Source organism: Polyodon spathula, chromosome 11 (assembly GCF_017654505.1).
Source record: "Polyodon spathula isolate WHYD16114869_AA chromosome 11, ASM1765450v1, whole genome shotgun sequence".
NCBI classification, from domain to species: domain Eukaryota; kingdom Metazoa; phylum Chordata; class Actinopteri; order Acipenseriformes; family Polyodontidae; genus Polyodon; species Polyodon spathula.
Genome location: NC_054544.1, coordinates 35,224,031 through 35,249,824, shown reverse-complemented (window position 1 = coordinate 35,249,824; position 25,794 = coordinate 35,224,031). Strand labels below are relative to the sequence as shown.

Genomic DNA, 25,794 nt, shown 5'->3' with positions numbered 1-25,794 from the left:
GGTCCTCCGAGAACCCTTGTTTAGTTTAATGGCTCCAACTCTTTGGAACTCTCTCCCAGCTTTGGTGCGTGATGCTCCCACCATCGCTAGCTTTAAATCAACTCTCAAGGCCCACCTGTTGTCTCTTGCATTCCATCCTCTTTAAGCTTGATGTCTGCTATTAGCTGCTGTGTTGCTGCTACTGTTTCATGTATGATGCTACTATCATGTACTATGCACTTTCCACTGTATTTAATGTATTATGCTTTTTTTTTTTTTTTTTTTTTTTTTTACTGTATAGCATGTATTATGCATTTCTCTGTATTTAAAGTATATAGTAGATAGAAACCATGAAACGTTTCATATTATTGTATGAAGTGATGTCTTTAAAATCAGATGTGCAATATAAAATGTACAATGATTAGACAAACACACAAAGAGTGGTAACAAAAGTTGTATTTGTTATTACATTTGTATTTACACCCCCATGGAATTGTGAACTAAACAGCCTTTGTAAACACATATGAAGCACAATAATTAAAGCAGCAAAATACTTCTTGTTTTTTAAACAAAAAGTAAAAAGAAAAAAAACATGTATTAAGTCTCCTTCCAGGAGAGGTTTTTTTTAAAAAAAAAGTTAAAATTCAAAATTACAAGGGGTGCATCTACTAACAAATAAGGTCTTAAAATAGCAAGATTTTATAAAATACCAGCACTTTACTTGGGATTTCATTTAAAAACAAAAAAAAAACATTTAATCCACTCCCCATGGTTCTAGTGTAAAATTAAATATGGCAACTGTTCATATACAGAACACTGTAAAAATATGAAAAAACTAACACTACCACCACCAGAAAGGGTGAAGATGGAGAACATAATGTAATTTATGATATTGTTAACAAAGGCAAGCAACAATACCAGATCTAGACTAATACCTTCAAGATAATATTCTGCTTCCATGTAAAAATTCCACTCCAGAATTCTGCATATCTGCCGATTTAATTTTCGTTGGCCACTTAAACAAAACCCTATGTGCAAGTACTGCAAGTCATCAATGGAAGTGTCGCACAGGAGTTAAGGCAATACAATGATAAGAAACTTAGTCCCCTTATTTGTGGGCAGACCTAGATCACAATTCATCTTGAAGTCTGCAGGACTTGAAGTTTTAAGCTCCACTTTTTTAAAATTCAGAAACACACTGAAACCTTTAAAGCAACTCTAAAACTGATGGTTTTGTCAATTTAAAAAAATAATAACAAAAAACACACACAAGCTACCGGCAGCAGTTGGATTAAAATAATGGTGGTAGCAAGGGTGCAACAAATTAAAAGACACAGAAATGATCTTCAGCAAAACAAAGGCTTAATTCCTTGACACAACAAGTGTGGTGCAGTGCATTTACTTTAAGTGTAATGTGACGATTACATTTCTGAAAGCGGTGAACGTGTTTAAAATTACCAGACGAAGTACAGCGATAATAGACTGAACGGGTTGTGGAACTAAGAGTGATTTCACTTTTAAAAACATGATCGTTTTCAATACGTTCTGCGTCCAGTCCTTGCTTACTGATAGACTCATAATGATAATAGTAAAACAATAAAACAAAACAAAAAATATATATAAAACTCTGTTTCTAACAGTTATTATTCAGACACTTTTGCTGCATCAAAGTTCACTGCCAGTTTTCTTGGTCTCCGTTTAGCTGAGGAGCCTGGTGTGGTTGAATTTGGATTGGGATTCTGTCTCGGTGTGGAAGGGCCCTGTTTGTCTAGGGATTCCTGAGCAGCCAATGAAGCCTGAGGAGAAGCTACAGGGGCATGAGGTGCAGTGGTGTTCTGGGGAGCAACGTCCGCTGCTTCAGACTTCACTGCTTGTTCATTTTTCTGGGATCTCACATACTGAGAGCTATTATATTCCCTGGTTTCATTATTCTTCTTGCCAGTGGCTCTTTTCTTTGTGACCTGAAAATGAACATATTTTTTTCAGAACACCAAAATAACTTGTTTTGGTGTAGACATTTAGAAAGAAAAAAACTGTATACAATTACACCAATACAAACGTTTAATATGTAAATACTGCAGAAATGGATTTAAAATGACTGGGAAATCTATATTGCAGTAAAATGCACATATTTATCTGTTCGTTTCACTATAAATTGTGAGATATAGACATTAATCTAACCTGCAGTGGCACAAACTGGTTGTGTGTTCCAATAGGCATGGCAGAAGCTGGATGTCTGTTTCCTTGGTATGGGCCCGGATAGAATGGCTGTCCATGGACATGAACTGGAGCTCCCCAATGCATTGGGCCGTAACCATGGGGAGTAGGGTGCATCATTAAATTCCCTGTAAATCAATCATACAAATTCAATTGTAGTTTTATCTGTGGCATGACACAATTTTTATTTGTGTTTCAGGTTTGATCCATTCATATCTGGAGATATGTTGTGCTTTATTTACAGTATGCTTTCAAATGCAAATGTTAAAACACAGGGATGAAAAGGAGATCACTTTTCTGTATTGAATATTCTTGTTGTGTCATACTAATATAATGTACAATAATCCTAATCCTTACAAAATGTGGGTCATATTTTATTTAAAAAGTGTATTTTCACTGCACAACTTACCAGGGGGCTGGCCAAAGACAGAGGGGATAGGGCCGGTCGGGAAAGCGGTTCTGATCTGTTGAAGATTCGAGAACATGTGTTGAGGCAGAGGGAACCCGGACCCAACAGAGCTCTGTATGACAAAAGGAATAGCATTAATGGATTGACAGACTAAATGAAACAAAAACACAAATGTCGTTCAATGAAAGAGTTCAGTCAGTTTCCTTACCAGCCGCTGTAAAGCAAACAATGCAGCTTTTTCTTTTGCTTCATTTTCTGACTGGCACTGAGGTCCATGCACTAGTAAACCACTTGAGAATTTCACCTGACACACAGTCATACCCTGTTATAAAAAACAAAAGATTAAAGCAAGGCCAACTTACCTTAACAAAAAGTTGAATCTCTTTGTTACATATTTGTTAAATATTTACTATAGAAGAATATGTGCTATGACATGGAAAACATTGCTTTCCCATTAAGACTGGTAGATTACATTTGAAGTACACTCTATTAACCCTTTGGTCTATTTATTCAGCGCTTGTCAGGCGCGTCAGATCCAATTTATTTTACATGTACTGTTTATAAAATTTTTTTTTTTGGCTTCATTCAGCTCTTATCGGTCTCACTCAGCCACTGAAAGGTTTTCTTGGCTTTTTCCGGAGAAAAAACGTCTTTTTGATGATGTCGGACAAGGTCCGATATCGGACTGGAAAGGGATAATTGTAATGTCGCACCTGGTAAACGCTTTAAAATCTCACTCTTCATTTAAAAAAGTGCTCAGCGATGGCTAGGATACAGTTTTGCCTTGGTTTACCTGCGGTGTTCTAAGATACCCAAATTCTGGCTGCGACATTCCGAGGTTGGCACAAATGCGGGACAGCTCCATTACCACTGTAAGCACTGGGGGCTGTGGAGGTCCATGGTGCTGGACAGAGGTCTCTAATCCCTGTCCATGCTGTGGGGCCCCAGCTACATGAGGCTTGTTGATGTGAGCGGCTGCATGTGTAAAAGGAACATCAGTGACAGAATGAAAACAAGATACAGACGTTGATCATACGGACCCAAATTTTTAAACTTAGTTCTATTCACTTGTAACAGTGCAAGGACATAAGACCATTAAAGGCCTATAACCATAAGATGAAAACCGAGAAGTGGTTTATGTATTAGTATCATAGACATAATTACCAAGCTTTTTGGTGGATCTTCTCCTAGAATGGTGACTGGTGGTATTGGCTGGGTTTGATGGGTATGCTGCCTCAGTAGATGACTGCTTGTCTTTATCAGCTGGCACAGTGCTTGAACCATCAATCTTTAACATCTCTTTAAGCATCAGAGTCCCCTTCTGGAAAGACAAAAGTTGACGTACTGTCAAAAGTGTGCCTTACGCAGCTTTTGAAGTGCTATTGCAAGATCCAGAGTCTGTGGAAAGTGAAATGTCTGATCCCTGAATACCTTTCTACTCACCATTGCAAATGACTGAGGAGACAAAGACTCTTCATTCGACAATTCCTCTTTGGTCTGAGCTGGCTGGGCCTCATTTCCTTTGGAAATCTTCAAATTAGCTATCAATTCTTCAAACTCAGTGGGTGCCTGAAACAATTGAAAGAGCTACATAATGCCTGTACATTTAACCCTTTACAGTCCATTTATTCTGCGCTTGTCAGGCACGTCAGGTCCAATTTATTTTCATACACGCTGTTTAAATTTTTTTTCCTTCAGAGTAATACAGGTTTAAAAGGCATTGAATCTCAAAAGGACACTCAGTACTGTATCTCCAGCCAAGCCCCACCCCTTGTTCGTTGTATTTTTCACATACCTCTTTATAGACGTGCATTATGATAACTCCTCTCCTGATCACTCGTTTTATCACCAAACTCCTCAATAATGCAATCCAAGTCATTATTAAGGTAATGAAGTAATACAATTAAAAAGAACTAAAACACACTGAATTCCTGTAAACCCAAGAAACAAAGAACTGTATCCATAACACAGTATATCAGTAAGTATAATGCAATGCAATGTTTGACAGATGGGATAGTGCTTTAGAGGAACTTGCATTTAACACCACAGACAGTAGAACCTGTAGTCCATTGAACAGCAGGGTCTTACCTTTCTTGAAGGAGTGTGCACTGAGCCCGAGGGATGGGCAGTTGAGACTGCATTATAGTCTTCATTCCGTTTCAGGACTCTGATATTCTGTCTCTCACTGCCACCAGAACTCTAAAATATGAACACAGTAAGTATACACCCACCCAACAATCAACTTATTTCCACATAAATTCACTGCTGTAAACCAATAGACTGATAGACTTTTACACAAAACAATTGTGTATTTAGCATATATTTTAACTGCTGCAGACATACATTACAAACTAACAGAAGGAAGGCCCAAAGTGAGACAGTCAATGCAGTTCCATTCCCACTGTAACTGTGTTCCATATGTAAACTAGACATACAGTGAAAGAGTTGCTTTTCTTTGGTTCAGTGTTAAGCAGAGCACTCTTTCCTACAGGTTTATTTTGGGCTCGGTTCACCTGTTGTTGGGCTTCATTCTGTGGATTCCTGACATCATCTTTGACTAGAAAACAAAGTTCAGGGAACCTTATTAGGAACATGTTTGTAACAGAATGCAGGTAGAGACTGGGAGTTTTAACTACGCAGTTTACAAATCATACCAGTAAATATGAAATATCTATTAAACTAATGACAAGGTGTTCTTGGGTTGTCACTTATCTGTTCCTGACACAGGACAGTTGAAGCGGATGATGCAGTGAATGGATAGTTACAACATTTTTTATCCTTCCTGGGTTCAAAATGATGAATACATTTTGAATGTATAACTATGCTATTACATAATTTTTGTTAAGCTACATTATCTTTTTTGTTATTCATATACAGGACAATGTAAAATTTGAAAGGCAAAAAAGTAGCATATAAACTAAAATGAGCTCTTCAGTCTGCAAAAGTCCATTTTAATTTTGAACTTATAGTTACCATTTATAATTCAATTTTTTTTTAGCTTATATTGATCAGGGGCCTCTTGGTTCTACTTACATTTTCTTGAACACCCCTGCTGGTCTAGATATTCTTGTTTCTGTCTCTGCTGTGGTTTGACACTGTTATGGAATTGATCAACTGATCCAAATTTATTTGGCTGTAATGGAGAAGAATGATACATAAAAGTTTTATACATATATATATATATTCATATACACACACACACACACACACGACTGCTGTTTATTGTAAGCAACATTTTAATTCTCCAACATTCAACCTAACATTCAGCATTCAAACTGTACTATTTCACAGTACATTACAGAGGACCGGAAGACTGTCAATTAAAATGTGGTCCCAGTGAAAAGTAATTGTTTTTTTTTTGTTTTACCATGCATATATTTTTGCCAACACCCCTTCTGTACTTACATTCTCTTGCCAGTGCTGTGGAGGATTCTGAGGGTTCCCGGAACCCTGCAATGTCTGCCACACATTTGAAAACTCGTCATCTTTAACATGGCTCTTTAAAATAAGAGGAGAGTTTGCTTTCAGGCTAGCTTACACAAAGTACAAAATGACATAAAAAGTAAAATACTGGAAAAAACACAATCATGAGTAACACAGTTGCTACCTTCTGTGCAATCCTCCGATTGAATGCTTTCTGCGGTGAGTGATGGTTCGCATGGTTTTCTGCCCTGAGATCATAGTGCTGCTTTCCACCATTCAGCTGCTAAGTAAGTGACAAAACACAACTTTTTTTCAGTACTTGTTTTTGCATAAGCCAGGTATCAATGGGTTTAATCTTTCAAGAGAACACCTGTATGCTTTTAAGACTTACCTGGGTGGGCACAAAAGGTGAGCGTGGAGAATGGTTGAGGCCTCTGATTTGCACTTTCTGTGCACTGGACTGAGCGGTTGCTGAGTAGGTGCTGTGCTGAGAAGCAGACGCTGGCTGTGGTTTCACTATGGCAGTCAGTTTCTGAAATCCGTTTTCCAGTCGGCTACCATGCGTCAGATTAACTAAGGCACTTGGTGGAAGTCGGTATCCCCGGCCAGGAGAACACCTAAAAGCAAAAATCATGGGTTTAATATTAAAAGTTCAAATCCTTTAAAACAGTAAGTTCTTTCAAAGCCTGAATTACTGGGATCCTTTCTAAGAATCGACTTGAGATCAAATCAGTCAGTCAGACAAGCACTGATGGGCCGAACAGGGATTATTTTTTTGTTACAGCGGAAGGTTACTGTGGACAAACATCTCCTCTTGCTATCATGTATTGTCAGCAGAATGCCCTGGAGCATTTCTAGGCTGCTGTGTTCTGAAAAAAAAAGTAATGTTAAGCGTTGGAAGAAAGTTGTTTAACTTTATTTCTGTACCATTAAATTAAAAGTACAGGTTATAACTAACCTTATTGTAAGTCCACCTGCAAATTCTTTATCAAACACCACTTCGTACAGAACATCAGCTTCTCTTTCAGCTGTGAACAGATAATTGCAGGAAAACGACTAAGAAAACTCAGAATAATCTTGTAAAAAAAAAAAAATCAAAACATTCTATTGTTTGAAATATGAACTTCTTTACAAATTGCTTCTGTTAATGTGTTGCTTAAATATGGTGTAGACTCTTCAGGTTTACCTTATCAGTGCCCTTTTGTAATTTCTATGCTCTAAATAAAAGGTAGATGGGGGCATATAGTGGAATGGTTAGATGGGAATGGAATGCAGCTGTGGTGATACTACACCAGCAGTGTCCTGTAGTGCCTATGGCCAAGCATTAGCGACAATCCTGAATACTTGGCAAGGTACAGAGATAACCATTCCGCCCTAGCATGATACAGATAAGCTATACTGCTCTTTTACCTCCTTTGATTCCTATGACAGTGCCTCGGAGCCCCAGAGGAACAGAGAAGCTCTCTCGGACATTCACAACCCGGTCAAACAAATGATACTCGGCGTCCTTGTCAGGAATCACTCCGTGGTGCTGCTCCAAGGGCTGCAAAAAAACAAGGGAAGAGTTTTCAGAGCAAGTTCAACATATGACAAATTGAGATTAATACTTACGGAGCTTTGACTGTTTAAAAAAAAAAAAAAAAAAAAAAAAAAAAGCCTTGTTAAGCAAATTTAGCATATAAAATATGCAGCTCAAAATTATATATAAAAATATGTTTTACAAAAGTACTCACTCTGAACAACAAGTGTGGCTTCACAGTGACTCTCACTTTCTTATTGCTTCTTGTTTGCTGTAAATTACAGAGAAATGGTTAAACAGCTATATCCTAGCATTACTTGTAGATGCTGATTTGCTGGTTAAGTGGCACTTACCCTGCACTTGTCCAGTTCTTCTTCAATCTTCTCCACGATCAGCGTGTCGAGCACCTGCTGATCACAGGAGGCTCTGGATGATGAGCTAACTGGATGTGCCTTCAACCAGGCTGTAATTTCATGAACCCTTTCTGCTCTGTTATTGAAAGAGAAAAAAAAAAGTTTTTCTCTTCTCTACTTTTGTTTAACTAGCCACAGCTATAAAATATTCTATAGTTGCACATCCATAACAAACAATTTTAATTCAAAATAATCCAAACTCTTCATTAAACTATTGATCTTCATGTCCCGCTTTTAGTATCTGTGTCTGAGATGTATTGATCAAAGTGCAATAGCATTTAGACACTTAAGACTGACAATGCAGGACATCCTGAACCCCTACAATGAAGAAGCATATTGAATAAACAGACTTCTAATCCTTGTTGCTGTTTGACCAGTGTACTACTGCCTTGGGGAGTTTTATTATTTTTCTGTAGATTACCTACCCATTCTCTTCCTCTCCAGGCCAGATATCATCCTCATAGAACACGTCATCGTGACTGTTTTTGGAAACATAGCTGAAAACTTCAGGGAACCTGAAAATAAAATAATTCCATCCTCATTAGGATGCAATATATAGATATATATATAAACATGCTAGCTTGTGTTTAAACAGAGCTAAACAGTTAACCCTTTGTGGTCCTATGTCCGACATTACAATTTTCCCTTTCCAGACAGGGTCCAACATCATCAAAAAGATGTAAAGCACAGGTCTCTATCATTTTATTCTCAGGAAAAAGCCAAGAAAAACCTTTCAATGGCCAAGTGGGACCGATAGGAGCTGTGAAAAACAAAAAAGTATCTGATAGCCCCATGAACCACAGTGATAACATGGACATAAACAAAGGAGATAGCTGCTTCTGTGTCCACCGCTCAAAGAATATCACAGACATTTGCAGAGCTTTTTGAAATGTTATAGTAATAAAATAATGACTTGGATCGCATTATTGAGGAGTTTGGTGATAAAATGAGTGATCAGGAGAGGATTTATCAGTATGCTCGTCTATAAAGAGGTATGTGAAAAATACAGCGAACAAGGGGTGGGGTTTGGCTGTAGATACAGTACTGAGTGTCCTTTCGCGATTCAGTGCCTTTTAAACCTGTTTTACTCTGAAAAAAAAATTTAAAACAGCGAGTGCAAAATAAACAGTGCGTGTTAAATACAACATTCTCTCTTTTACATACCTTTCCACATACTCAGCCAATAGCTCTTCAACAGCAACTGAATACAGCCATTCGTTCCCAGACTTTTTTGTATACCCAGGTACCTCTTCATTTTTCTTGTTAAACTTCAGGTTTAGTCCAACATTAGCTTTCTGTTCTCCACGTTGGCTGATTTAAAAGTAAAAATAAATTTAAAAAATGTGTTGTTAATGGCACCACAACAACAATAAAAAAGCTTTTGCTCTGTTCAAAAAAGCAGATACTTACTTTCTTTTGGAACCTCTCCCAATAAAGATACTTCCTGAAAATCTGGAGACAAGGTATCCAGTGATTCCAAGACGACTTGCCAAAACATACCCGGGGTTATACCTTATAGAATATTTCTGTAAAGGGGGAAATAAAGTGTATTAATTTCAAACTACATTCATCAGGACATTCCTTGTGATTGACAGAGCGTGTGGGATTGTCACCAACCATACCAAGATCCTGTTTCAACAGTGTCAGCTGAGGAACAGTAACTTAAACTGAGGACAGTATGCAGGGTACTTACATGCTGGTTCTGTATTAAGGCATCAAGCTGAGGTTCACAGGGAATGCTGAAAATAATCCGAATTCTTCCTTCTCCGATAACATCAGAGGACACTTGTGTCTGTAAAAACATTCATAATTCGTAATGCCAAAAAATCACTACACTGACTTCTAGTTCTCTCTCTCATATTATATATATATATTACACACACACACACACACACTGATGCACAAAGGAAACTGAACACTCAGGTCTAATGAATTTAATCAAACAAAATCACAGAAAACCTAAACAAAAATACAGATCGAAGAATCATGATAAGTTTTCAGTATGAAACGTGACACACTGTCAAAATCAAAACTGTGAAAACATTAACATTCCTGGCAGCGTTGATGCACAGACCTCATCAGCCTCTGGACAGACTGCTGTGGGATGTTCCACCACTCTTCCTGTGCAACTGCAGCTAGCTGCCGAATATTGGCTGGTCGCGGTTGTCTCCTGTGGAAGGCACTGGCGATTTGGTCCCACAGATATTCAATTGGACTCAGGTCAGGAGAAAAAGCTGGCCACGGCAAGATCTTGAAATCGTTTTCTTGAAGTCATGCAATTGTTTTTTGTTTTTTTAAATTTAGTAGTCGCCAATTGATTTTATCAAGTTTTTCTCCTATTTGAAATATCCAATTATACATTTTTAGGCTCAGCTCACCGCTACCACCCCTGCGCTGACTCGAGAACGGCGAAGACGAACACACGCTGTCCTCCGAAATGTGTGCCGTCAGCCAAACGCTTCTTTTCATTCTGCAGGCCAGTCATGCAGCAAACCTAGAGCTACAGCGTCGGAGGACAATGCAGCTCTGGGCAGCTTACAGGCAGGCCCGCCAGAGCCCGGCCAGTCTACAGAGGTCGCTGGTGCACAGTGAGCTGAGGAAACCCTGGCCGACCTAAGCCCCCCCACACCCTCGGGAAATCCTGTCCACGGTCGGCAGTGGAATAGTATGGACTCGAACCCGCTCATTCTGCACTCCACATGGATGTGCCACTCGCACTATCCTGCTGGAAAATTGACACTTCCGGATTGGCTTGCAGGAACGGAAAAAACGTTGCCTCAAGGACTTTGTCAATGTATTGCTAAGCACTAAGGTTACCCTCAATCTGCACCAAAGGCATTCTTGTGTTAAAGGTGATTCCTCCTCACATCATCACACTTCCACTGCCCCACCGGTTGGCTTAAAAAATGCAAGAGTCATCATAACGCTCACCATGACGTCTCCACACACTTTGTCTTTCGTCAGGTCTGTCAAGGGCAAAACGGCATTTATCTGTGAATAAAATACACCACCACTCTCTCTGCCGCCACCTCAGATGTTCTCTTGCTCACATAAGATGGCGATTTCGTCTCACAGCTGTCAACGTTACCCCTAAACGGCCTCCGAGCACGCAAATCATTTTCACGCAGATGGCGAGCTCCAGTCATTCTGCTGATGTGCAGGTTATTTCTTCTTGGAATTTCTCGTGCTGTAGCTACTGCAGTCTGGATACGATTATGCAGATGGATCAGTTGGATGTGACAGTCCTGGGTCAGTATGGTGACCCTTCCAAGATGTTGCCTGTCCCTCACAGAGCCGGTTTCCTGGTTTCTCTGGACTAGTCTGCTGATTGTTGAAGCAGAACATCTCATTCCCCGGGCAACTTCTCTCCCAGACAGGCCGGCTTCAATCATGCCAATAGCAACCAGGCGATCTTCATTACTCAAGCGGGGAATGGTTGTATCTTTCGCTGTTCTTGCGTTAATTAAAATCATGTCTTTTCAAATGGCTGTTTATACAGATTCTTAAAATCAACTAATATTGGCAATTTTAACACCTGCTGTTTTTATTAAATCACATGACTTGAACTCAGTATTTTGTTATCCCAAGGAACAATACTACTCAAACAATCAACAAACCTATCTGCTCACTATTCACAATGTAAATAACATTATGTATGTGCCCAATGAGCTATTGATGTAAAACTTAGACAATTGCAAAACTGTGCATCAGAATACATATCTATATTTTTATATAACTTTGTCATGCAAACCAGGCAGTCATTTTTCATGTTTAAATAGCTCTACAAGTCAGGCTACACTTAACAACATTTTAATTATACATGACAATGCAAAACAATTCAGCTAGCCTAAAAAAAAAAAAAAAAAAAATCTATTATAACCTGCCTGGAAGATTACAAAAATTAAAATGCATACAAAAATAACACTCAGAGTTTATAAAAGGTAAAATTTATAAGATACGATACTGTTTCTTATACTAATTATTGCTTAAATAATGGATATTGAACAAACCTTGCCCATGCATCCATAGTATGGATTTCCAAGCATGAAGACTGTGGTTTCAGGAGAGAACAACTCATCAATTGTTTTGAAATGGGAGAAACTAGAATCAAATGATACAATATCCTGTTTAAAAAGGATAAAAGAAGAAATTATTTTTTTTTTAAAAAGGGCTTTGTACATCACACTTTGTACACAAAACAATATATAAAAAGCTTCCCTATGCTGCTGTCATTATATTGGCTTCGTTACAACAGGTGCACTTTTAAACAATAAACCGCACCTACCCTTATATGAGCTTCCTCTAACCACATTCTTAAATACATGTTGCATGCAACCTGACACTACAGCAGTGCCCTATACTGTTCTACATCTATCTCAGGAATTGTAATCCTTCTCAGTGACCGATTCCTCATGACATATTAAAAGACCAAGCACAGATGGCGTGCTGATCTACAGTAAACAATTCAAATGCACACATTAGTAGTGATTTCAAATAATTTTCTTCAGATGGAACTTTTTTTTTTTCAAGCTATTACCTGAACAACAGCTTGGTAAACAAAAGGAATAATCTGCTTCGACCACTGCTTCTCCAGGTGAACTTCCCCGTTCTGATTCAACACATACTTCCGACCTGTCAGCAGCTGGGCAAACAGGAGCACAGCCGTTTCATTTATAACAATTCCTTTTCTTCTGTTATAACTATGGATGGCGGGGGGGAGAGCACGACAATAATGAAGTTAGAAACTTGACTGTTTAAATTACCAAAATGACAGAAAAACAAGATGTGCTTCAAAAAAAGTGAAAAGTTAACATTTGACAGGTCCGACATTTGAATTTTCCCTTTCCGGTCAGATGTCCGACCCTGTCCGACATCATCAAAAAAGACGTCAAGCACGGGTCTCATCGTTTTTTCTCCGGAAAAAGCAGAGAAAACCTTTCAATAGCCGATGACTTATCAGTGTGCAGGACTATGAAGAGGTATATGATAAATACAGTGAACAAGGGTTGGGCGGGGCTGGAGATGCAGTACTGAGTGTCCTGTTGATATGCAGTGCCTTTTAAACCTATTTTACTGTGAAAAAAAAAAAACATTTTACACGCGCTGTTTAAAAGTAACACCGCGTGTGAAAATAAATTGGACCTGACGCGCACGACAGGCGTTGAATAAATGGACCACAAAAGGGTTAATGTCACCTAGAAATATTTCAGTACAAAACCTGAAGGACTGTGGGACACAGTCTTAAAATGTACACATGCAGCTCAGAGGTTTTAATTCACAGATTCTATAAAACTGCTTCCACAGTGCATCCCAGTTTACAAACAAGAAATGTAACTATTCAATTTGAGAAGCTTGAAATAAGAGGGACTTCACTTACAATTCTGAAATGCCTTGCACTTCTTTTAGCCAAGTGTTCTGTTCTTTGTCGCTCAGGTAAACCAGTTTTGAGGGAGGAACCGTTTTCCCTATATAAAGATTCTGCTCCCCAAGTGGCTCCTCCAAAAAAAACCTGAAAAAAAAGTCTCAGTTTAATAGAGCAGGTTGGACACAATTGCCTTTGGTATTTGAGAATATCTGTACAGTTTTGTGGCAAAACAGAGTCAAGCAGCTGATGTCAGAATGCAAATCAGACTTACTTTGTTTCTCCATCAGAGACAGCAACAACCCGAGCTTCCTCCAAATGGGGCCAGTTCACAAACACAGATTTACCAAGGACCAAAGACGCAACATCCTCACACTTCTACAGAAAATAAATACATAAACACGTCAGACTGATTCTGATAGGCACGGTGGTACAGTATTTATGGATATCAGTTTTACTATTGAAAAATATGCTCTGGTTGTGTGTTGTGAAAGGTCGATTTTCCCCAACAGCGAATGGTCTATTTAATGTATTTCATTCCAGCTGAGGTGGACCAAATTCTGAGGAGGCACTTCCTCCATTTCCGATACACATGACGAAGAAAAGGGTTCAAAAGGTAGGTCTTTTCAGGGAAAAAGAGAGCTGTATAATGCCCTGTGGGGTGAGAACATGTCTGAAGCTTGTAAATACATTCACTTGAATTACATTTACCCTACTTGTTCTACATGCACAGAGAAGGCCAAATGTTTTGCATGACCATACAGAATTAACTAATTTTGCTTCATAAAAGTTGAATGAAACCTGCTGAATAATATTATGTTAACATATTGAACTACATACCGCTTTGTAGTTTTCTACATACTTACCAACAAATTGAAAAATGTGACATTTCGAAATCTAACTTACCACTATTTCAGTACTACTTCCCGTAGACCTTTGCAATGTAAGTCGATAGTTTCTTTGATTACGTGCTGTTAAATAAAAGATCCAAATTATTTTTATATATCTATTTTTTTAATTAATGTTTCACGGCTAGCATTACAGGTGATGCTAAACTTTTGGCCACAGCTGTAGGAGATGACCAAGACAAATGTTAGAATCGTTTCAAAACCAAAAAACAACCCCCATGGTACCATTGGATCCAGAAAGACAATAACAAGGATGCTTACTGGCACCTCTTCATCAATAGGCATGATTTCCAGCATCATGCTCTCTCCACGGCTGCTCTGCTGGAACACCTGAACACTGTTTTTCTTCTTATAAAACTGGAGAAATGATCAAAACAGAAAATAATGCATCAGTTTGAGATGACAAAAATGATGACTATTTTCTTTTTGCATTTGAAGAAAATCCAAATTCAGACAGATAGTCTACCTTGTGTTTTATGTGCTTCAGTGTAGGGAAGCCACAGAAATACACGTCACTGTTATGAACTTTAATTCCAGCATAGGAAGGATCTACATGCCAAGCATCCATGGGTATCGTCTTATACCTAAAAGAAAAAAATACATATATTATATATTTGTTTTAAGAAATTATTGAAGCAATGCATAATGCATACTTTAAACCAAATACTTTATTAACAAAAAAAAGCATTACCTTGCATGACATTTCACAAGAGAAGGGAATTTGTCCGGAAGTGGTGAGGGATATAGGAATTCTATGTCCTTATCGTAGCAATACACAGCACACTCACTGTGCCGATTTCTCTGCTTTTCATCCATGGTCAAAAACTTGCTGTTGGGTTCCATAGCGGCCAGTAGGCGTTTCTGTAATGACAAAAAAAAAAGGTGTACCTGAAGTTAAAATAACTTCACATGCTAAACAAATACATTTAGAAGTTTATAAATCTGATGGTTACTGGCTCAACATGGTCGACAGGAACGTGAAACATCTTAAAACAAGACAACCCATGAGAACACTGACATCAACTACTCTTACCTCATCAATAAATGGAATCAAAACCACAGCCTCCCATTCCTGCTGCTTGCCATTCAGATCCGTTTTGAAATCAAGCGGGTAATATTCTAGGATAGGAGAGCCTTCTGATATCATTAAGTCCTAAATAAAAAAACAAAAACAATAAAACATGTACATTTGTATTTTCTTAGATTAGTAAACAATAGAGTCTCTCTTGTTTTAAGTAAAGAGTGTGTTTTATTATAGCATACCTGATAGCCCTTGGGAAGCAAGTCTTTACTGGCCGCTGGGAGGACTCCAAGCAACTGCTCAAAGGGCAGGAATGGTTTTCCCATATCAAACAGGAGCTTCATATTGCTAAAATTCCTGATATCCGACAAGTAAGGTGCATAATGATGAGGATAATACCTAGAATGAAAGAAAAACTAAAATAAATGCATAGGATGTATACACCATGGTCTGAAGAAATACAATGGGTGTTTCCCTACTGTTAGCGTCCCCCCCCCCCCATCAGCTGTTCCACCACTCTTTATTTTTTACTATACAGTATATATTTTATAATACATATTTTATTTTACTATACAGTAATAAAACTAGTTGTCATATTCCTACCACGAATTTGGACTCAGAGTACATATCTTTAAACTATTTTGCATGGACAGGGAATGCTTACCAGCTCCAGGACTGGACTCCATGGTAATAATAGTGCAAAATCCACTGTATGGCAAGGACATAACACTCTGCCTGACCAGCCAGGAACTCACTTGAGAAAACAAACAGAAACAGTTAGACAAACCTACATTTGTGCTTGTATCAGAATACCAGTACATCTACACATAAAACACCTGGAAACTGTTTTTTAGCTCAAACAGTACGCTGCTATGAATTTACTGCATAGTTTATATTTCAGTACACAAGTCAGAATACCGTTATAAACTTACTCTGATACTACTTCAACACCCATTTTGGTCATGTAATAGGACCTTTTATATTGTCTGAATTCTGTCTCAAACAGGTCGTCTTCCTCATTGTCATTATCAAGGCAATCTAGTTGATTCAAAAACAAAAGCAGTAATGAAATGGTTTTCAGCAGGAAGATCAGGAAGAACACAGACAAACAAAACGTTCAGGTCACAGACATCCAACTACCTTTGGTAGGAGCGCCATCAACTTCTTTATTTCCATCCAAAGCAGACAAAAAGAGAGAATCTTCCTGTTTCTCAACAGATACAAAAAATATAATAATAATAATAATAATAATAATAATAATAATAATAATAATAATAATAATAATATACACATCTATATTTGAGACTTTTCAAGCTACTAGTGTAAAATGTGCTTAAAACTATTGTTAGTTTGGAAAGTCTAACTGTTTTGGGTTCTGAAGCAGTTGCTTCATCACAAGAAACAAGACTTGTTTCCACCTTCCAGGATTGATTTTCGGTTTAGAAACTGAACGTTTTTTTAAAGAGACTCATCTGCATTAAAATGAAGAGTGTCCCTACCTTCTGCTTCCTCCGAACCCGATTCCTTTCTTCTTCTGCTGCAGTACCTGCTGCCTCGTTAAGGTACTTATTGCCCACCTTACTCTCGAACCACTTCAGATCTACAAAGACTTCATTGAAGTGTTCACGGTCATACTGTAGGAAAACATATCAATAGTCAAGAACTTTAATTAAAAAAAAATAATAATTAAAAAAAATTCCAGTATAGGAAACAAATGCACTTTATGCTACCCGAGTACGCATTTAGACACAATTTGTTTGCCCTACTGCTGTAGCGCCATCATCTGATTTCACAGACAAACACAAATCAATAAACAAGACCAATACGTACCTCTGACAGTTTTTCAAGGTATTTCTCAAAGTTCACCAGGTTTAGGTTTCCATTGTCATTAATGTAGCCTGATAAATGTAAAAATAACATCAGTCAATGCAATATACAAAAAAATCAACAAATCATAATAATACCGTGCATTTACCAATGAACATCAAAGTATATGATCGTTGCTGGCAAAGCAGGTAATCGTGGTATTTTTGACCTTAGCAATAACTACTTACCCTCCAGTTTTGGCAACACACTAATGTAGGTTCTGTACAGCAGTGGCAGTGCATCATGGTTGATATGCAAATGAGGTAGATGAGGTATAAAATCATTGCCCACTAGAAACCCCATTAATATCCAGTCGTCAATTATCCGTTCCAGGTCATACTCAAAAGCAATTTTGCCCTGCAAGAAAAGATGAGTGAAAACATTTACAGAAGACTTGGTTGAGCAAATACAAATACTAGAATTTAATGGCAAGGACTCTTTCATTTTCATTTTCCAATTATGGTTTCTAATGTTTTTTTTTTTTTGTTTAATGATTTTTTATTTTAACAGACATTTTTTATTTTGGCAACTGACATCACACTGAATTGAAGACCTCTTCTGCTTTATCAAGCTACCACTCTTCCAGAATAATCAAATGAACTCTCTCTACATATTTATACTTGCTCACAAGTTATTTTGCACTTACTCGCACAGCTGAAAATTCATAGTCAATATATTCTCTCATTAGTGACAAGTGCAATAAGTGAAATGTCGTTTCTTCGGGTGCAGTAATTCTTTAATGAAACAAAAGGAAAGAAAGTTGACGTTAAACACATTAATAATAAATGCATGTGAATTTAAGAAGTAACTCAAGAATGCACCACAGCTAAATCGGTAATCTCTTTGTAACAGTCTAGTACTTAACCGACTTATAAAAACATTTTAGCCATGGTATTTACATACTAGTATTATTCTATTTTGCATTCAATCATTTATAGTTTTGCATCTGAACAATCTGAGCCTGAGTGAACCCAAAATATGGGTTTGTTTGATAAAAGCCCAAATGCTTGTTCTTTAAATCGCTTCAATACTAAATTAGACCTAAATATTAGTTAGCTTGTACATGGGTTGTCAGCACCCAACTTCGAAAACCAATAATTTATTCATTTTACAATCAGTTTGCGCAGTACTATAACCCTACGTTAAGTTACTACTAAGATTGGGGGGAAAAATAAATAAATATAAAAAGTGTACCTTTTCTGTGATTTTTTGCCACCAAATCGAACTTCCTCTCTTAGAAGAGAAAAGTGTGGCTCATGGCTTGTTAATCCAAGCATAATCTGTACAAAGAAAAAATATGAATATATAAGGATAATGCCACTTTCAAAACTGATACAGGTTTTACATATTAAGTGAAAATACAGCAGTAACACATACCAGATCAGCATCCAAGCCATAAAGGCAGTGTCTGGTATTGGGGTCATGATCAGGCTTTGTTTTTTCTGATCTTATGAACTCCATGATTTTGTGTTCTCCTTCACCTGGAGTCTAAAACAAAAACAAAACATAATTATCAGCATAAGTAGTTTCTCTGAGAATATGCTGCTACTGCTTAACAAGAGGCAACACACACATTACTAACATCTAGTAGTTTTGAAAAGTGCATACCTCATGACCTGACAGATAAACATGCACCCCTTGCCATGATGTGTCTGTAGAAATCTTGCTGTTTACAAAATACTTTAACTGCTCTTGTAGCCTGGCCATGAACCCAGTCCCTAAATTGAAAGAAAAAGTGAAGCAAATTATTGGGTTTCTTGCATGACCTCAACACTGGGCTAAAAATAAAGGCAATATAACAGTAGACAACAGCATACAGACTGTGTACTCTACACTGACTGTTCCTCACAGTCAGACCCCTGCAGAAGTTTATCACAGTCAATGCCCATTACTAAATTGGTTAATAGGGCTACTCTCCCGCAGTAAGCATTAAATGCCTCTGTTAGGTTTTCCAGCAACATATTCCTACCTGGGGTAATGCAGTTAGAGTCAAATCTGGCCTCTGTAGGAAGAGTCTCCCCCTTTTCTAAGGCCTTCTTGATTTTGTCTTCTGCTTCTTTTGCTGACCTTTAAAAATAATAAATAAATACCGCAAGTCAGCACCTATTGATAAAACAATAAGGACAATAAAGTATACATAAAGCATGATACTCCTATAGTGGTGTATTATTTGATAAATTGACAACTTATGGCATTTCATTTCTTCCAAATTATGCCATCAGTATTGATATGGTAAGTATGTGTTTGATATGGGTCAATAATCAACTGGGGAATGTATCCAAACACATATATGCAGTGTTTGCAGGATAACACTCACATATAAACAGAGCAGTGTTTGCAGGATAACTCATATACAGCCAGACTGCTGATGGCTTTCTGTTTGCCATCTACAGTATACATGCTCAGCACAGTTGAATAGATAGAAATGATCTAAATGTAGATTAGATGTGTATTACCTGAAGCGCCTCCCACGCTGCTGGTTCATTTTTGCTCTTGGGGCTACGCCATCAACAGCCATAAAGAAAACCTTCATGGGCTTAATGATGCGGAAGAGCACTTCCAAATAGTGGAAAATATCTGCAAATATTTTCTCTTCCGAGATTCGAAAATGCACATCTTCGTCATTCGGATGAGAGCACTGATGGATTATACCGTTCATATCCAAATACAGGTTATCAAACTCTGGAATCTGAGGAATTAAAAAAAAAAAAAAAGGAACAAGTTACAATATATGTGACATCCACAAGGCACTACAGTAATGTGGAAATGAATATGGAGAACACTGCATCAGTCCGACATTTCAAAATACGCTTTACCAGAATGAGACTTTCTTTTGGATCAATATGATTGTATCATGAGGGTATCATATGTGCAACCAAAGGCCATTACAGGGTTAATGGTTTTCTCGATAAGACTCTACTTCAGCAGGGCTGTTGCACATCTGGTGAAAAGTTATACTTTACAGCCATCTAAAGATGCAACATAAGTGTTTTTAAAAAGGATAAATGTTCACCACTGTGCCATGGTTTAAACAGTCATTGTGAAACCGAGGTAGAGTAATGTAGGCAGTAAAGTGTTCTGTAGAGGGTATATGAGTGTTGTTTAATGTATTAGTTCACTTGAAACACAAACGAGTCACATAAAGGAACAGAATAGAAACTTGCTTTTAAACCAGTTTAAATCAGAAGAAAACAATTTGAATGTAGACCAAACTGCTTAAAATATATGACCCTTGTGTTTATGTAACTCAACGATAGTCTTGCATACATTGAGTATTTATTGCATAATTTAATTACTACGTTAACTGTTACTCTTGCTGCCATTATACCGTATAATATACATATATGCACACACACACACACACACACACACACACACATATCAACTGGCGAGAAACAATATTAATAACACAAAGCGTCTGCTTTTTTTTTTTTTTTTTACATAGCAATGAATTGTAAATAAATCTTGGTATACATTCTCTTCGTGCGCCAACGCAACTTTTTTTTTTTTTTTTTTACGATTACAGACCACATGAAAAAACAATTACTACTGACAACATAACTACTCATGATACGGGAAAGAAAAGTTAACACAGTTTTGGTGACATTATTTATTTATTTATTTTTGTAAAACTAAAGGCCTTTAGTTCTTCTCCTACCTGATGTTCCTTCACAACTTCACTTAGACAAGGATATCGTTCCGAAATCCACCGATAAAATTTCGGTACCCCCATCTTTAGCAGCAATTCCTCTTACGTGCCAATAAAAATAAAGATCTTTTTTTTTTTTTTTTAAGTAAACTATCAAGTTTCAATCAAGTCGCTATTACTACGGAGGCCAGTTTTTCCTTCAGTTTTTGTCACAAGGAAGCAGTCCGCTCTGTAAATTCGACTTCACTGTGACGTAACACAGGCACTGTTTTCGTACAATTACGCCACTAAAATACACCCACCCTATTTCCATCGACCAGTTTAAATTAATCTATCCTCGTATCTAAGAATATAAACGAATTTAAAACAATTTTGGATTTTAAATATCAATTTGTTACATTATGTTCGCGTGTAACAGAGAGAATGTCTCTGAATGCTTACGAGTTATCGAAATAGGGTTCCTATGCTGGCTGGCCGATAATAAGAAGTAACTCAAGTCTTATCAATATGTTCGTTGTTTTATTACAATTGGATAGGCAATCACATACAGAGTGAAAAATATTTCACGGGTGTACTGTGGTTTTAAATACAAAAGTGTGGATCAGTGCTATTTTCTTTTCTTTAAATTTGTATTTATCTTGCTGTATACAGTACATCCGGTACTAAAGATTGGTACATAGCTTATTTTACATTTCTACATTGTTTATATTATAGAAATGTATTATATTAAAAAAACAACCAAAAAAAACCCCCTCTATTTTAATGTAGAAAGAGCAGCAATTCCATTTACAATAGTTTGAAAAAGACCGTTGCTGAAACTTGTGCATACGGTTGTTTTCTTTGTCTTGTTACACAAATAACGCAAACATTTAACACTTTCTAATTAATCTGTATCCCTGGCGCATTGCGCATATGTAAAATGAGATCTTCCACCGGCACGACTGAATCTTTCGCTCGTGTCTGAGGTAGAAATACGAGTGATGCGCATGCGGACCACTTGTCGGTTGCATTTTGCAATCGTTTATTAACGTTTTGACATTTCTTGGTGATGTATATAGTCAGCTACAGTCCGTTTTCATTTAAAAAAAAAAAAAAAAAAACGTCTTCGGCGTGTTCTTTAATACGCAACTTATCACAATGATCTTACTTGAGCAACCTGTTGACTTTTGTCTTGGTTAAAAACTAGTATTTTTGGGACACCGGTAATACAAGTTTATATGATATTACTCGCAGCTAAAACAATCCAATACTTATGTATCGAATGCATGCTTAGCGTGTTAACTATGCAACCGACCTATTATGTAAACGATTGTGCTGATTTCAAAGTAGCGTTTTTTTTTGTATGCTTTGGATTTCAAAACTTTAAAGATCACGAAAGTTTTCTAATGAGTAATGTGAGAATGCATTTAATGTTGTGGCGCTGCGCCCTGTGCTGTTTTGTCTAGAATAAACACGAGTTGTGTAAATTATATTAAAATGCATTATATATATATATATATATATATATATATATATATATATATATATATATATATATATATATAAAAAACGTTATTGTTTACAGATATTTGTTTATATGTTAATTTTATATACAACACACACACAACACCGTTATTGAGTGTATATACAGTAAAAAACACAAGGGATACCAAATTAGACAGCCGACATTAATGAAAACAGACCACAGCTTAAATTTATACACATAAAAAATAAATAATTTCGTCCTGTTGAAAACGTTAGTAAAGGATTGGAAAATGCAGCCGACAACCGCTGCGCATGCATATCACTGGTATTTTACTGAGAAAAAGAAAAAAAATCAGCCGTACCCGTGGCACAATCTCATTTTACTCATGCGAAATACGCAAGTGATAGATTTCTGAGGAGATACTGAATTAGGCGCTGCACAGGTAGCTGTGTTTTGACCAAATTGTTGCAACAAAAAAAACATGCAGGGGTTGAAAAGAAGTCACTCGAGAACAACTTTACCTTTGTCCAGAACTAAGCGGGTTGTTTGCTTTTAGTTTTAGATTTACGCTATGAATTTATGAAGCAGAAAACAAGAAGAAGAAGAATCTACACCAAAATGTAATATTTGCTGTTTGCATTGCAAACAACTTATGAAGGTAAACTTAATGATTAAAAAGTATGTCTACAGTATTTAAACATTTATAACATGCAGTGCTCATGTTGGTTGCCACTATATCATCTGAAATTATACTAATGTTTGCAAATACTGGTTAACACAAAAGAAGAAATTAATGGATTTTTATTATTTTATTGTCAGGCGCACCAAATTAAGTTGACCAAAATTAAGTTGTTCTTAATATTTAACAAAATAAAAGTAAATGAAAAGGAAGTAAGAATATACACAACAGCATTAATGATACAACACCATTCTGAAAGTGTTTTATTATTTAATAAGGACATTACATTGTCCTTGAAGTGTACATTGTGTATTAAAACACATAATTAAATTATATAAACACTGGCATATTTCTGTGGCAAGAAAAATAGGAAAAATAAACTGATAACTGATAACAATGGAACCAAGTGCTTAACTAACAGACCTTTGTTAACACAACATTTCAACTGACCTAAACAGCAGTAGTATACATCCATTTTGTTACCAAATAAAGAACAAACTTACATTCAATACAAATGAAAGAATAAGACCCTTTTGAAAGGAAAACATCCATGTCACATACATTTATTCTGCAATGTTGTCTTTTAACAGTAATCTATACTGTCGCTGGCAGTATTAATTGATATACTCTGGGCTGTCTATAAGGAAAATTGTTAAAGTTTTTTTTTTTTTAAGGGTTTTCTGAAACATAAACTGAAATAGTTTTGTAACTGCAAAAAGAGTTACAAGTACGGAGCCCAACCCACGTACATCTGGCACAGCAAATTCTCATCTGTTGCTTCCTGGATGAGGTAATGAACATGTCCTTCTATAGAAAGGGGCAAACCCTTTATCTTGTTCCGGTTCTTAATCACACCTTGCAGCCTCTGTTCAATATCGAGGACATGGGTCTTTGCCTGAAGAGAATTATGAGAAGATAGATTAAGTACTTAAAACTTCAGCGGTTTTTCAGAGACATGTTAAATCACGTTTAAAATATAGATTGAATACAGAATTTAAGGTTTTTAGTCCTCTCTGGGTTTTATTTATTGGTTAAAGTCACACATAGGACCAAATCTATGTTGGAATAAAATATTTTTAAATACATTATCCAAACATGATTTTAATATAAATAAAATGCAAATGACTGGGGTTGGGTCATTTATTGTCCAACAGACCCCCTTGCTCACTTGCAATCTTGAATAGGTAACTGTCCCAGGTCCAAATATATGCAAATGATTTTGATGAGCAATCCCACCCATAACTGCAGTGGTATCCCAAATATTAATTAATATTTGTATTCATTTATTAACATAAACCCCCCCCCCCCCCCCCCCCCCCCCAAAAAAAAAAAAAAAAAAAAAATGCCTCCTCTAATATTTAACAATTGTGAAAAAGAACCATTTATTTCTGTATAAAGTACCTTTTCATTGACAACTTCTCCAGATTCATTAACTTGCGATTTTGAATTTCCTTTGACAGGTTTACTCCATTCCACCAAAGGGTCGTGCAGAAATGTCTTCAAGACACTAGAAGACAAATCATCATCCTTGAAAGCAATTCAGTACTTTGGGTTGTTATGAAAAACATCTCTAGCATTGCTTATCTTTTTAGTTTGTAAAAGTATTTACAATACTTTGGGGCTGGAAGAGCTCTTTTGAATGGTTTCAGTGGAAACATCTGCAGTATCTGCAGTTACATACACAATATATAATCCTGTTTACTAGGATGTCTGCAAAAAAAAGAAAGTACCACGCAAGTAGCTGTTCGGCATTGTGTTTCCATAGTAACTTTGCAGAAAAGTTATTACTAAATCCTTTTCTTACACAACACACCTTTGACTTTACATGGCTAATATCAGTTTCTAGTGAAGCACCCACATCTATTTATCTCCCAGAACAACAAACAATATGCAGACTCTGCACATATCAAACTGCTGTCAAGGTCATCTGATAACCTGCATACAGGACACTGTAGAACCAGGCCGGTACACACATGCACTAATGGCTAGTCCCTTGCATCAATTGTCACCATTTTATCACCTTCAAATGAAAGAGTAAATAATTAAAACAATCAGTTTGGCATTACCTCATTAAAGGCTCTCTCTGGTCCCGCATTAACCTCATGGTTACTTCACAAGCTTGGCGAAACAACCCCTCTGTTCCCATTGGACCCATGGCATGAACCATGTTATGGGTCAGACGGAATGGGACCACTTCAGGAACTTCAAAAGTTTCACCCTAATAGCAAATAAAATAACATATTGCATTTGAGAATACATTGGATAATGTTTGCTTTTGGTCAGCAATATTTAAAATTACATCATCTTAAACTCAAATCATTCTACAATTATAAGGTACAATTATACAGAACTATGCATCAGTGTTATACTGATGAGCCAAAGCCTTTGACATTGTTTTGTCAGGTGTAGTTTACATGGTTTCAAATCAACATCAGTTTCCCAGGCGGAAAACCACCCACTCACTTTATTGAACAGACAGCTAAAGTCCACGTGGACACACTCCCCTGTGAGAGAGTCAAACAAGACGTTTTCTCCATGGCGATCGCCAAGTCCCAGGATGTAACCAACCATGGATATCACTGCTGTGGAGCGACAATATGCTGACCTACTGCTATACCTAAAGTGAAGGTAAAAACAAAGTGTTTAAAATATATTCTGTTACCCCTTAACAGAATTATGGAACTTTTTGGTGCAGCAGCCATTACCCTTTCCTCATTTGCAGTTCCTACATATTTTTGTAATTGATTATCTTGTTTTAAAACAAAAAGCACACAATGTGAACTACTGTATTTACTAGTACGTGTCAAATTTTCAGAGAATATTTCAGTTGCTAAGAGAGGAAGGTAACTAACCAGGAGGTCGGATCTGGAAATGTTCTTATGAA

General features: G+C 37.0%; 2 protein-coding genes across 6 annotated transcripts in view; both read right to left on the bottom strand.

The window, feature by feature from the left end:
• Positions 1 to 420: 420 nt before the first annotated feature.
• LOC121322972 (5'-3' exoribonuclease 1-like) lies at positions 421 to 21,189 on the bottom strand. 5 transcript variants are annotated; one of them, XM_041263637.1, is made up of 43 exons: positions 20,776 to 21,168; positions 19,574 to 19,806; positions 19,087 to 19,184; positions 18,726 to 18,835; positions 18,495 to 18,605; positions 18,312 to 18,397; positions 17,764 to 17,851; positions 17,306 to 17,474; positions 17,082 to 17,149; positions 16,751 to 16,885; positions 16,392 to 16,461; positions 16,184 to 16,289; positions 15,916 to 16,005; positions 15,494 to 15,650; positions 15,264 to 15,383; positions 14,922 to 15,091; positions 14,697 to 14,814; positions 14,492 to 14,587; positions 13,597 to 13,700; positions 13,338 to 13,469; positions 12,498 to 12,660; positions 11,971 to 12,084; positions 9,654 to 9,752; positions 9,371 to 9,486; positions 9,125 to 9,271; positions 8,386 to 8,475; positions 7,901 to 8,036; positions 7,762 to 7,818; positions 7,439 to 7,571; positions 6,987 to 7,056; positions 6,420 to 6,645; positions 6,213 to 6,308; positions 6,011 to 6,103; positions 5,639 to 5,738; positions 5,119 to 5,162; positions 4,694 to 4,804; positions 4,049 to 4,174; positions 3,770 to 3,926; positions 3,399 to 3,580; positions 2,814 to 2,927; positions 2,606 to 2,717; positions 2,161 to 2,324; positions 421 to 1,940 (listed from the first exon to the last, which is right to left on the bottom strand). In XM_041263637.1, exons 1-43 carry the CDS (start codon positions 20,848 to 20,850, stop codon positions 1,623 to 1,625), a joined length of 5,304 nt encoding a protein of 1,767 aa, XP_041119571.1. In that variant the 5' UTR covers positions 20,851 to 21,168; the 3' UTR covers positions 421 to 1,622. The 5 variants fall into 5 exon arrangements, with proteins under 5 accessions (XP_041119571.1, XP_041119570.1, XP_041119572.1 ...); XM_041263636.1 differs by having other exon boundaries at positions 6,213 to 6,311; positions 20,776 to 21,167; XM_041263638.1 differs by having other exon boundaries at positions 6,213 to 6,311; positions 14,498 to 14,587; positions 20,776 to 21,167.
• A 1,891-nt stretch (positions 21,190 to 23,080) lies between these two features.
• LOC121323613 (serine/threonine-protein kinase ATR-like) overlaps positions 23,081 to 25,794 on the bottom strand; it is a 27,325-nt gene continuing 24,611 nt past the window's right edge. The window contains exons 43-47 of the mRNA XM_041264762.1: positions 25,763 to 25,794; positions 25,374 to 25,527; positions 24,977 to 25,128; positions 24,312 to 24,417; positions 23,081 to 23,805 (exon numbers count right to left, since the gene is read on the bottom strand). The exon at positions 25,763 to 25,794 is cut by the window's right edge and continues 125 nt beyond it. Of these exons, the coding sequence (XP_041120696.1) occupies positions 23,632 to 23,805; positions 24,312 to 24,417; positions 24,977 to 25,128; positions 25,374 to 25,527; positions 25,763 to 25,794 (618 nt within the window). The 3' untranslated portion in view covers positions 23,081 to 23,631. The remainder of the gene's footprint in view (positions 23,806 to 24,311; positions 24,418 to 24,976; positions 25,129 to 25,373; positions 25,528 to 25,762) is intronic.